Below are 14,157 nucleotides of genomic sequence, written 5' to 3' on the forward strand. Positions count from 1 at the left end.
GTGTGTGTGTGTGTGTGTGTGTGTGTCTAAATAAATTTACCATCTAGCAATCTAGATTCCCTAAGTGTACAGTGGTTCTCAAACTTGAGCGTATGAAAACCAGGAGGGCCTATTAAAACACACATTGCAGGACTCCACCCCAAGGGTTTCTGATTTAGGACTTCGGGAAAAGACCTGAGAATCTACATTTCTAACAAGTTCCCAGGTGATGCCGATGCTGCTGTCTAAACCAAAAACCAAACCCACAGTTGTCCAGTCAATTCCAACTCATAACAGCTGCTGTCTAGAGACCACATTTAGAGAACTACTCCTCTAAGACAGTGGTTTCCACACCACTTGTGCAATAGATTCCTTGCGGAACCTTTGGACACTACGCATGCCAGACCCACACCTGGAGATTCTGTTAAGTAGGGAGGTCTGGATTGGAGCCCAAGGATTTTCCCTGGGTGTTTTTCCCCCCTTTTTGTCTTTAAAGCTCCACACATGAATCAAGTGTGTATCTGGGCAGAAAGCCTCAGCCCTAAATAATATAAATAGCATACAACTTGCATGCTAACATGTAAAGTAAGTGCTGGATGCCTGCATCTCTTCTTCTGAACACATTGTGGAATAGGGGAAAACTCACCCTGACACTCTGCCAATGCCTGTAATGATGCCACCAGCGGGGACCTCTTCACTACCATATAACTGGTAACCTGCAAACTGGGATAATTCCAGAAACGGAGACCTGCAAGGGAAAAGGATGTTGCTTGAATTAATGTCTGTTTTTTTTTTTTAATCACATTTAAATAGTTATACATGGGAAAGCAAAGTTTTTTTTTTCTTTAACACGGCAATGTTTCAAATATCCATATTATGTATAAATCCAACAAAAGGAATTTATTAAATAATTTTGAATCTTTAATAAAAGAATTTATAAAAAATAAAACAAAATCCAATGTGAATATTTTGGGAACTCATATGGTATATTCACACAACAGAACACTAAATACTTATTTGAAAAGATGTTGTACTGTGTGTTTATAAATATAGAAAGAGAACAGCAGCTAATACTTACGTAACACCGTGCGTCAGGCTCTCATTTAAGAGCTTCAGAAACACTAACTCATTTATACCTCAGAGGTGATCCTATTATGATCCCTATTTCTTACTATGGAAACTGAGACACACACAGACTAAATAACTTGTCTAAGGTGACACCACTAGTAAGTGGCAGAGCTAGGATTTAATATAAGAAGTTTGGTCCCAAGGATCAAACTCTTAACCACTCCACTATTCTCTCTCTCTCAGTTACATAAACATTCAAGATGTACTGTTGGTATTGTTTATTGTTGTTGTTGCTGTTGCTTTTAGGCGCCATCACGTCACTTCTGACTCACAGCGACCCTACGCACAACACAATGAAACACTGGCTGGTCCTGTGCCACCCTCAAGATAATCATTGCTATGAGTCAGTCCACTGTTGGCAGCCACTGTGTCAATCCATCTCATTGAGGGTCTTCCTCTTTTTCACTGACCCTCTACTTTATCAAGCATAATGTCCTTCTGCAGGGACTGGTCCCTCATGGTACCATGTCCAAAGTACTTGAGATGAAATCTTGCCATCCTTTTTTCTAAGCAGCATCCTGGCTATACTTCTTCCAAGACAGATTTGTTTGTTCTTCTGGCAGTCCATGGTATATTCAATACTCTTCACCAACACCATAATTCAAAGGCATCAAATCTTCTTCAGTATTCCTTATTCACTGTCCAGCTTTAACATATATATGACTTGATTGAAAATACCACAGCTTGGGTCAGGCACATCTTACTCCTCAAAGTGACATCGTTGCATTTTAACACATTAGACAGGTCTTTTGCAGCACATTTGCCCAGTGCGATACGTCGTATGATTTCTTGACTGTTGCTTCCAAGGGCACTGATTATGGATCCAAGTAAAATAAAATCAACTTCAATACTTTCTCCTTTTGTCGTGAAGTTACTTACTGGTCCAATGCTGACGATTTTTGTTTTCTTTATGTTGAGATGTAATCCATACTGAAGGCTCTAGTCTTTGATCTTCATCAGTAAGTGCTTCAAGTCCTCTCTGCTTTCAGCAAGGAAGATTGTGCCATCTGCATATCACAGGTTAACAAGTCTTCCACCAATCCTGATGCTGCATTCTTCTTCATATAGTCCATCTTCTCAGATTATTTGCTCAGCATATGATTAAATAAGTATGGTAAAAGGATACAACTCTGAGGCACATCTTTCCTGATTTTAAACCACATAGTATCCCCTTGTTCTGTTGAAATGATTGCCTCTTGGTCTATGTACAGGTTCCATATGAGCACAATTAAGCATTTTGGAATTTCCATTCTTTGCTATATCACCCATAATATGTTATGATCCACAAAGTTGAATGCCTTTGCATAGTCAATAAAACAAGGTAAACATCTTTCTGGTATTCTCTGCTTTCAGCCAGGATCCATCTGACATCAGCAGTGATATCCCTCATTCCACGTGCTAGTCTGAGTCTGGCTTGAATTTCTGGCAGTTCCTTGTTGATGTACTGCTGCCGCCATTTTTTAATTATCTTCATCAAAATTTTACTCGCGTGTTATGTTAATGATGTTTTCAGATAATTTCTGCATTCTGTTGGATCACCTTTCTTTGGAATGGGCACAAATATAGATCTCTTCTAGTCAGCTGGCCAGGAAGCTGTCTTTTAAATTTCTTGGCACAGACAAGTGAGCGCTTCCAGCCTTGCATGTTTGTGGAAACATCTCAATTGATATTCCATCAATTCCTGAAGCATTGTGTTTCGCCAATGCCTTCAGTGCAGCTTGGACTTCTTCCTTCAGTACCATCAGTTTCTGATTATATGCTACCTCCTGAAACTGCTGAATGTCGACCAATTCTTTTTGGTACAGTGACTCTGTGTATTCCTTTCATGTTCTTTTGATGCTTCCTGCATCATTGAATATTTTCCCCAAAGAATCCTTCAATATTGCAACTCAAGGCTTGAATTTTTTCTTCAGTTCTTTCAGCTTGAGAAATGTTGACCATGTTCTTCCCTCTTGGTTTTCTAACTCCAGGTCTTTGTACATATCATTATAATACTTTGTCTTCTCGAGCTGCCCTTTGAAATCTTCCGTTCAGCTCTTTTACTTCATCATTTCTTCCATTCATTTCAGCTACTGTATGTTCAAGAGCAAGTTTTAGAGTCTCTTCTGACATTCATTTGGCTTTTCTTTCTTTCCTGACTTTTTAATGACTTTTTCCTTTTTTCATGTGTGATATCCTTGATATCTTCCCACAGTTCCTCTGGTCTTCAGTCGTTAGTGTTCAATGCATCAAATCTATTCTTGAGATGGTCTCTAAATTCAGGTGGAATATACTCAAGGTCGTACTTTGGCTCTTGTGGACTTGTTCTAATCTTCTTTAGCTTGAATTTGAACTTGCATATGTGCAATTGATGGTCTGTTCTTCAGTCAGCCCCTAGCCTTGTTCTGACTGATGATACTGAGGTTCTCCATCATCTCTTTCCAAAGATGTAGTCAATTTGATTCCTTTGTATTTCATGTTGAGAGGTACACATATATAGTCACCATTTATGTTGTTGAAAAAAGGAATTTGCAATGAAGAAGTCGTTGGTCTTACAAAATTCTATCATGCAATCTCCAGTATCGTTTCTATCACCAAGGCTATATTTTTCAACTACCAATCTTTCTTCTTTGTTTCCAACTTTTGCATTCCAATTGCTAGTAATTATCAGTGTATCCTGATTGCATGTTAGATCAATTTCAGACTGTAGAAGTTGGTAAAAATCTTCAATTTCTTCATCTCTGGCATTAGTGGTTGGTTTATAAATTTGAATAATAGTCATACTAACTGGTCTTCCTTGTAGGCCTATGAATATTATCCTATCACTGACAGCACTGTACTTCAGGATAGATCTTGAAATGTTCTTTTGGACGATGAATGCAACACCATTCCTCTTCAATTTGTCATTCCCAGCATAGTAGACTATATGATTATCCAATTCAAAATGGCCAGTACCTGTCCACTTCATCTTACTAATGCCTTGGATATCAATCTTTGTGCGTTCCATTTCATTTTTGACAATTTCCAGTTTTCCTAGATTCATACTTCAAACATTCCCTGTTCTGATTATTAATGAATGTTTGCAGCTGTTTCTTTTCATTTTGAGTTGTGCCACATCAACAACTGAAGGTCTCAAAAGCTTTACTCCATTCACGTCATTGAGGTCGACCCTACTTTGAAGAGGCATCTCTTCCCTAGTTGTATTTTGAGTGCCTTCCAACCTGAGGGACTCATCTTCCAGCACTATATCAGACAATGTTCCACCTCTGTTCATAAAGTTTTCACTGGCCAATATTTCTAAAAGTAGATTGCCAGGTTCTTCTTCCTAGTCTGTCTTAGTCTGGAAGCTTTGCTGAAACCCTTCCACCATTGATGACCCTGCTGGTATTTGAAATACCGGTGGCATAGCTTCCAGCATCACAGCAACACACAAGCCCCCACAGTACAACAAACTGGCAGATGAGTGGTGATTCAAGATATACTAAGTGGAAAAAAGGGAAGTCATAAAACACATTTAGTGTGATTCAACTTTTTGTTTTAAAAAAACAATACATATGTAGGTGTCTGATACATATATGCATAAAAATAGTCTCAAGGATATATACTAGGTGTTGGTGTGCATGTTTAATATTTCCTATATTAATACATATTGCTGTTGTCATAAGAAAAAATATGTTTTTTGGAGTCTTCATCTACTCCTCTCATTCCACAATTAACCCTTCAAGAAATTCTGTCAGCCCTATCTTCACAATATAGCTAGAATCTGACTATTCTTACCACCTCTACTACTACCACCCTAGTTTAAGTCACCATCATCTCTCCCTGAATCACTACAACAGTCTTCTAATTATCTTGTTGCTTCCGCCTTTGCCATTCTACTCACAACACAGCAGCCAGAAAAACATAAGTCAGATAAACCATAATAGTAGTCTACTCAAAACCGTGCAATAGTTCTCATTTCTCTCAAGGTAAGAGCCAAAACACTTAGGATAGCCTACAAGGTCTTACATAATCTCACCCCGTCACCTACTACTCTCCCCTTCACTCCTTCCACTCAAGTCATTCTAGCCTCCTGGCAACTCCTTGAGCATATCAGGCACACTCTCACCTCAGGGCCTTTGTACTAGCCGTGTTCTCTCTGCCTGGAAGACTCTTTCCCAAATATTTACAGAGCTCTCTATCTTCTCGTCTTCACATCTTGTTCAAATGTTACCTTCCCAATGAAGCCTACCCTGACCACCCCATGTAAAACTGCAAGTAGCTCCCAACTCTTTCTCCCCCTTACCCTGGTCTACTTCCCTTATCCTGGTCTACTTTTTCTTTTTCCCATGGTATTTACCACCTTCTAACATCCTATATAATTTATGTATTACGTTTATATTGTTTATTTTCTATCTCCCCCTCCTATAATGTAAACTCTACTATGAGGAGGGCAGGAATCTTTGTCTGTTTTGCTCATTGATTTATCACTAGCACCTCAAACAATGCCTGACACCTAGTACCAAAAAAAAACAAAACTCATTATCATCGAGTCGATTCCAACTCATAGCAACCCTGTAGGACAGAGAAGAACTGCCTCATAGGGTTTCCAAGGAGCAGCTAGTAGATTTGAACTGCCGACCTTTTGGTTAACAGCTTAGCTCTTAACCACTGTGCCACCAGGGCTCCTAGTAGGCTCTCAACAAACATTTGCTGTTGAATGAATGATAAAAGCATTTATGTCAGGGTGACAGAATGACAGGGGATTTTATTTTCCTATAGTGTGATAATACTTTATAATCTAAAATGTTTATTTCAATCATCACAATAAGAATTAGAATTCAAAATCATATTAGGAGTGCCATGGAATAGAGAACACTCTGTGTTAACACAAGGGTAGGTACCAACCCCGGGTCTATAAGATTGTCGATTCTTTCTCTAGGTAACAGTTTTCCTCTTGATATGTGAAGGGCTCGGGCTCTCTCACCACCTCCTATGATAAAACACGATTAGATTAGATTACATTTACATGATAAAAACAAGATCTCCATTTAACTTAATGCCAGAGAAACCAATAAGGCTTAGTCCAAAATATGATGACTTTTTTAAAAAGTTCAACTTACCCTGTGAGAAACTGCAAATTTTTCAGTTCACTCAACTTATGAGCCGCCAATTTTCTAAAGTAAATAAACTGACTTTTTTTTCAATCTATCCCTAATCCCTCAGTACGTTACACATTTTCTGAACTCACTAGTAATTAAAGAAATTACATGGTATTTCTTCTATAATTCATGCATTGCAAATTCTGCCTTACCTTCATCATATTTATTAAATAACCTACTATATGTATCCAGTACTGTGCTACATGCTATCAGAAGTTTGAAAAATTGCTATCTTCATTTGTATCAGGTAAAAGCATTACTTTAGAAATGACTTCCATGATAAGCACAGTAAAACTTACCTAAAGGTGCCATTAGCAACCCATAACTTTTTAGGCCCCAAAGTGGAACAGAGTTTGAACACCTTATACAGCAATTAAAAAGACCCGTTTTGGGTCTGGGGACCATGCTTTGGGAGACATCTAGGTCAACTGGCATAACAAGGTTTATTAAGAAAACGTTCTGCATACTACTTTGGTGAATGGCATCTGGGTCTTAAAAGCTAGTGAGTGGCCACCTAAGATACATCAATTGGTCCCAACCCACCTGGAGTAAAAGACAATGAAGAACACCAAAGATACAAGGAAAGTATTAGCCCAAGAGACAGAAAGGCCCACATAAACCAGAGACGGCATCAGCCTGAGACCAGAAGAACTAGATGGTGCCTGGCTACCACCAATGACCGTCCCAACAGGGAGCACAACAGAGAGTTCCTGACAGAGCAGGGGAAAGGTGGGGTGCAGAACTCAAATTCCACTAAAAAGACCAGACTTAATGGTCTGACTGAGACTGGAGGAACCCCAGAAGGCATGGCCCCCGGACTCTCTGTCAACCCAGAACTAAAACCATTCCCGAGGCCAACTCTTCAGACAAAGATTAGACTGAACTATGGGACATAAAATGATACTCGTGAAGAGTGTGCTTCTTAGCTCAAGTAGATACATGAGACTAAATGGGCAGCTTCTGTCCGGAGGTGAGATGAGGAGGCAGAGAGGGTCAGGAGCTGGTTGAATGGACACGGGATATCTGGGGTGGAAAGAAGGAGTGTGCTGTCACAGTATAGGGAGAGAAATTCGGGTCACATAACAACGTTATTATAAATTTTTGTATGAGAGACTAACTTGAATTGTAAACTTTCACTTAAACTACAACAATAAAAAAAGAAGAAAAAAAGACCCCTTTTGTTAGTATCTTAACTCAGAGATTATCTTCTGATATTGTTCACAACATGACACAGGAAGTTATAATAATTGAAGAGCCTGCTGAGATAACATGGCGAGGTTGCTTCAGGCCAGAGGTGTACCAAGCCTCAAGCAGCCAACTCAAGCACTGAGGAGCTCCATGTCTTGGGAACACCACTCTCAGCAAATCAACCATAACAGATTAGGAACAGAAGTATCAAATTGTACCTCAGAATGTTTATTTTCATTGTTGCCCAACAATTCCACCTTCATATAGTCTTTATTTAATGCAATGTTCAGGTATTTAAGAAAGCCTTTTGTGTTTGTTCTTTTTTGTCTTGTTTTGTTTTGTTTTGTTTTGTTTGGGGGTGAGAAAAATAAGTTCATATCTATTTCAAACAAGCTTCCCAAGTTGAACCTTATTTCTCAAACCAGGACTCTTTACCATATTTGAGGGGAATTTTTTTTTTCCCTGAAGAGGTGAAATGACATATTTTTAAGATTAAATCTGCTTCAAGGTTACTCAGAAAATTCTATCACACATCTAGTAGTCTTCTTAAATGCAAATAATTCTGGGAGGGAAAGACTTAGTCCCATGATAGTATGAGTCAAGGCAGATCAGTTCTCCCAACCACTGGCCAAGTTCTCTGCTGAGGTATGTTTAGGGGGAGGTGACGGAGGGAGGTGCTACAAAAGGGCAGAGGAAACTTTAGGGAGTGATGTATATGTCCCCTAGAGCCCCTGGATCCAGTCATCTTTTCATAGTTTGGTTACAAGAACAAATAAATTCTCCTTTCTAGATTAAGTAAGTTTGATTTGGATTTTTGTGGCTGGAAACTAAAGAATCAGAATACAGGCCACTTTCAAAATAATATTCTTAATATTTTACATGTACCTTACTTAGAAGCAGCTATACGAATTTTATAGCCTTCATTTTTTTAAACTCTTCCCAATACCCTCATAGGTAGAAAGGAGCAATTATTGCCATCTGAATGAAGTCTTTGCTTCAACTGGTCTCACTCTGTGTTTTACATCTGTTTGTTCATGTCATGGTAAATGGTTTAATGGGTTTAACTGATTTTGACTCAACTGTTATAGTAAAAAAGACAAAAATGTTAAGACTCCAAATGAGTCCATTTTCTGTCCTTTTCAATTAATTTTGATTAATCTGTTAAGTGGAGAGAAGATAGAAACGTCTGCTTGTAGTGAATGCCTATAAGTCACAGAACCACTCCTAAGTCTCAAGTTACGAGTTACTGAAAATTTACTAGAGATTAAATAATTTGACCAAAATTGCTCAATTATTAGAAAAACAAAACCAGCCCAGCCTACCACTTTCAAAATTCTACAAAGGACCAAAATACTGAGTGCACTGCTGCACCTGCACAGGACCCCAACTAGTAGCAATACTCTCTCCAAGGATGCTGTCAAGGCACTGTGGCATTGGTGAAGGCTGTCTTAATTACTAAAGTAGACAGCAAGCAGTAAATAACGATTTCATGATGGAAACTAGATAGCAAACAATAAACAGAAACTAAGTTCACTCTTAAATAACAGTTTCATGGTGAGAAATCAGTGCTCCCTCTTATGTCACTGGGCAGGCACGTGAGGTGTCAGCAGGTGCACTGTGGTTTAGGTGCTCCAAGCAGAACTACTCAGGGTACACCCAGGCTCAGCAGGTGGAACCCCCTGCACCTTGGCAAGGTTTTTTGTCACTGCCTGGCTCAGTTGCAGCTGCCCAGGCCCGCTCCTCTCGCTGCCACCATAGCTGCCTCTGGGCTTCTCACGCTCAGCCAGGGTTTTTGTTTCCACCCAGGCCCACTCATGGTCTCTGCTGCTTCCAGTACTAAGAGCATTACAGTTCTCAGCCCACTACTATCAGACCGCTCCGCTGCCACTTCTCTGTTCAGCGGATGCCGGCTTCTGCTTTCTCCTGTCCTCTGCTGCTGTTCCTCTCAGTCCTACACTCTTACTGGGCCCAGGGTTTCTACTGTCATTGGTGCCAGTCTCTTCTAAAGAATTTCCCAATCTCTTATCCCCTAGACTGATGTTTTCACCCTGGGACAAGGACTAGGGGCCAGTGTGGGGGTTTTTAAGCAGAGTTTCCTATGTACCCAGCGGACACGCTCCCAGGGGACAAGCTCACCCTTCTTCCGAGAGCAGAATGTTCTTACTCTCCAATCTGGAAGTTTCTTTGAGCCTCCTTCTTCCCAGGCTTTTAATGCATCCCCACAGGCCTCCTGAGGCTTAGTCATCATCAGGCTCCAGGTGAGTCCTCCTACTCAGGTCGGCCTCTACTCACTGGCTCAGGGGTGGTCCACCTCTCAGAACAGGCCCGAAAGGCCAAATGGTCCACTGCAATAGGGTTCCATTCCTTGAACTGAGCTGCTTTCTTCCCTAATGCCCTATCTACATGAGTAAGCAACTTCAGATGCCTCTTTGTTCCTCTACCATAAGTCAATTATCTTGCCTCCATCCTTAAAGTCCTCAAAGGGGAAAAAAAAATCATATGAATAATATTTTTATTTAAACTAAAGAGAAATCTACCAAGATTTCCCTGAATTATTTCCTTAATTACTTCTACTGGGAGTCTGTCCTCTGCATGTAGTAAAATCACATCTAAGAATGTAATATTCTTAAATCCACAGATTTACAGATATAACAGAAAAAAAGTCTCTGTCTATGTGTTGGAAAGATGTTTTTAAAGATGAAGGCTACAAAATTCATATACGTCCTTTGAAGTAAAGTAAAATATTAAGAATCTTATTTTGAAAATGATCTGTATTCAGGCTCTTTAGATTCAAGTCACATGGCCCTAAAAAAGTAAAATTGTTTTAGATACCAAGAACAGCACAACAGAATGATGCATCTCATCATATTACAAGGTATTTGTTTCTACATTAATATTTTATACTTCTCCCTTTGCAATTTTGTCCAAGCAGAAAGAATGTCGTTTATGTCCACAGTTTAAAAATAGGAAATAGTGATAATCTGCCAAGTTTTTAGCTAATCCCATTTATTTAATTAGCAATAAACCCACAGAGAAATTACTCCCAAGCTGTGCAACACAGTCGAAAATGCATAATTGGGCAAAGTTTAGTATATAGCATGACTATGGCTGATGAGCAGGGAATGTTTTAGCTGCTTTAAGTAGAACAAAAATTTTAGTGTGATGCTGTGGCTGAAATAAGACCTTTAAAGAAAAAAAACAGTTAAAAATTTGATAAATTTTAGTTTTTAATTCATCCCAAATAGTGACAGTGCTATATAAGCAAAAAAAAACTAACCTAGTAATAGAAAAAATAAACTGAAATAAAATGCCTATATATCAGCAAGGAGCCCTGGTGCAACAGTGGTTAAGTGTGTAGCACCTAACCAAAAGGTCAGCAGTTTGAACCCACCAGCCACTCCTTGGCAGAAACATGTGGCAATCTGCTTCCATGAAGATTTACAGCCTTGGAAACCTTATGGGGCAGTTCTACTCTGTCCTACCGGCTCGCTATGAGTTCGAATGGACTCACAGCAGTGGCTTTGGTTGTTTACATACCAGCAAATGCACAGTCTTGAAGAGTCAAAAGTTTAACACTACGTGTTTTTCCTAAAACTAGTAACTATAAAGGGACATCTTAGGTAAATAAATAAATAAACTGAAGAATAAATGCTGTTTACCTAGTGTTATACGCTGTGCTCGTTCATGGAGTTGACTTACTAGTGCTTTCATCTGTTCGTAGTTTTCCTATAACAGAAACAAAAAAGGGGAAGGGTAGAAAATATTAGGAAACAATTCTCTTTTTACCAAAATAACTCTCAAGAATATAAATGTGTGCCACCCCACTGTGTGTTCTCCACATGGGCCACGGTCATCCATGTAGTCTTGATCGTGGCTGTACATCACTGGGGAGTTTAAAAGAAAAAAAAGCTGATGTCTGGTTCTTCCTTCCACCCAGAGATTCTGATGTCATTGGTCTGGGGTGTGGCCTAGGTATTAAGATCTTTAAGAGATCCCTGAGTGATTCTAACGTGCAGCCAAAATAGAGGGACACCAGCCTGTAATCTCCATTCCCAAGTCTCCATTCAGGGCAAACTGGAAACATACCAGATGGAAAGGGTTTGATATGAGACAAATCTCTTATCTTATTATGGAAACTTTTTCAGAATATCATAGTATCTGTTGACATTAACAGGGGAAGCCAAGAACTTTGCTCTATGATTAAACCCAGGGTATGAGATCCCTTTGGTTCACATTCAGCAAATACAGAAACTCCTCATGAACTGTCTGACAAAAACAAAGCTCTGCACCACAGCATGTCTGTTCAGCCCATCACCAAGAGGTGGCATTACAGTAGCTTGTATAATGTCACTTGAAATATATAAAGGGACTTAGAGCAGCCAGAGAGGCCTCTGTATGGAGAGCCCCTAGGGTGGAAACAAGCAAGGGCTGTGACCTTAACTTCTTTTGTCACCTGAGAGCTCTATAAGAAAGACAGCTACTCTGGCAGGGACCACTATAGAGGGTCCCAGATAGAGTGGGAGAAAAATGTACAACAAGATTCAAATTCACAAAAAGAATACCAGGCTTGCTGGTCTGACAGAGACTGGAGAAACCCCAAGAGTATGGCCCCCAGACACCTTTTTAACTCAGTACTGAAGTCACTCCTGAGGTTAGACAGGAGATTAGACAGGTCTATAGGGCCAACAATAACACACATCAGAAACGTGCTTCATAGTTCAATCATGTATACAAGACTAAACGGGCACAGCAGCCCAAAAGCAAAGACGAGAAGGCAGGAAGGGACAGGAAAACTAGACGAATGGAAACAGGGAAACTGGGGTAGAAAAGGGGAGAGTGTTGACACATCGTGGGGTTGGTAACCAATGTCACAAAACACTTTGTGTATTAACTGTTCAATGAAAAACAAATTTGCTCTGTAAACTTTCACCTAAATCACAATTTAAAACAGAAAGAAAGAAAGGCTTTGTAAGAGAAAGGCCTCCTCCAGTTTGGGCACAGAAGAGCTGTGGGAGAGGGAGTCTGTGGCATCTCTGGCACCTTCTTTTTGGGGCTTTCACCCTGACCCTGGGGCTGCAGCCACCACACTATGGCTCAGGGATGGGTACACTATACTGACTCCAGCCCCTAACTCCTGCTTTGCTCCACTCTCCTTTACCACCTTCCAACACACAAGTGACAAAAAGACCCAATTAATACATTGTTGCTATGTGGAAAAGAAACTTTATTTCACTGCACAGGTAAACTAAAGCTACTATTTTTTGTTTGCTTTGTGCTTTTTCAGGTATATTCATTTCACTGTTAGCGCTTATTCTAGGGTTAAAGATCCACCTCGATTAAGTGTCTAAGTGTTTCAGAAACCTTGATCGTATGAATCCTTTTTGATGGTGAAGGGCCATCACCAGGTAGGCAGCCTTCCAAAATGATCCAGTGTTTGAAATTCCACTTTATAGCTCTATCCCTCTCAACACAATTTCTGCAATACACAGACTGACAAATTCTGTTGTTTTTAACAAAAGATCTTCTCATTGAGTTTAAGGAATGTCAAACCCCACGGACTGAAAAGGCCCAGGATATATTCAACAAGCTCCCCAAGTGACCATACTAAGCCAGATCTTAAGAAGCACTGATTTCAAAGAGATACAAAGTGCAGGGTCAGTTCTAAGAGTGAACTAAAACTTATTCGATTTGGAATTATTTTCTTTTTGAAACTGCACGACACGCTAGTGCGTCCCAGAATCACGATCCGGGCTCCAGAGAAAGGAGCTACAGCTGTTAAAGTGGCCCCACCTTCCACATGCTTCCTAGCTCCCAACCAGCGCCTAGCCCAGTCCGTCCCTGGTGCAGAAAGGGGAATCACAGGCTCCGCCCAGTGGTTTAAGGCCCGGGCTGCTGGGGCGCTCACCCAGCCTACCTGGTAGATGACAGAGCCCGAGTCTGGCTGGGTGCCCAGCGTAGCCAGCGAGTCCCCGTGATAGACGCGCAGCCCGGGGGCAGCAGCGCGGGCGCACGGCCGCAGGGTTAACCTGAGGGCAGCCCACATCGCGGCGGGCACAGAGGGAGAGAGGAGAGCGAGATAGAGGCCAGTGCTTTCCCCGCCGGGACCTTCTACTCAGGACCCGGTTCTGTTCGCGTCTTTGCAGCCACAGACAGCCCACTGCCTCCTCTCAGATTCCCCGGCGAGCCCCGGCACGTGCTCGAGCGCGCTGCTGGCGATTGGACAGGGCCGCGCGCCACGCCCCCCCAACCCGGCCAATACAGAACAGAGGCACAGCCCCGCGAGGTCCTGTCCCATCGCGATCCTGGGCGTTCTCCCTGGCCCTCGCGCTCTGGTTCCGGGGTGGGGCGAATCTCCCACGGCACTGAGCTGAGTGAGCTGAGGTTTAGCTTCGTTGGCTTCGGCTTCAGTTTATCTTCTATGTTCTGTTTTCTTCTTTCCCTGCTAATAAAAAGGTTGTTCCGACGTCCTGACAGGGAACACAACAGAGAGTCCCTGATGAAGCAGCAGAAAGATGGGGTGCAAAATTCAAATTCTAGTAAGAAGAACAGACTTAACGGTCTGGCTGAGACTGGAGGTACCCCGGAAAGCATGGCCCCTGGACTATCAGCCCAGAACTAAAACAGTTTCCGAGGCCAACTCTTCAGACAGGGATTGGCCTGGACTGTGGGACATAAAGTGATAGTCGTGAAGAGTGTGCCTCTTAGTCAAGTAGATACAGGAGACCAAAGGGGTAGCTTCTGT

The 14,157-nt window shown here is 41.2% G+C and overlaps 1 protein-coding gene across 1 annotated transcript in view; it reads right to left on the reverse strand.

Annotated features, from left to right (window-relative positions):
* Nucleotides 1-13,578, reverse strand: part of MCCC2 (methylcrotonyl-CoA carboxylase subunit 2) — a 75,716-nt gene extending 62,138 nt beyond the window's left edge. Inside the window, exons 1-4 of the mRNA XM_023729535.1 lie at nt 13,330-13,578; nt 11,075-11,141; nt 5,974-6,058; nt 626-727 (exon numbers count right to left, since the gene is read on the reverse strand). Coding sequence (XP_023585303.1) covers nt 626-727; nt 5,974-6,058; nt 11,075-11,141; nt 13,330-13,458 — 383 coding nt within the window. The 5' untranslated portion in view covers nt 13,459-13,578. The remainder of the gene's footprint in view (nt 1-625; nt 728-5,973; nt 6,059-11,074; nt 11,142-13,329) is intronic.
* Nucleotides 13,579-14,157: the final 579 nt, after the last annotated feature.

Source organism: Trichechus manatus, unplaced genomic scaffold (assembly GCF_000243295.1).
Source record: "Trichechus manatus latirostris isolate Lorelei unplaced genomic scaffold, TriManLat1.0 scaffold00029, whole genome shotgun sequence".
NCBI lineage: Eukaryota > Metazoa > Chordata > Mammalia > Sirenia > Trichechidae > Trichechus > Trichechus manatus.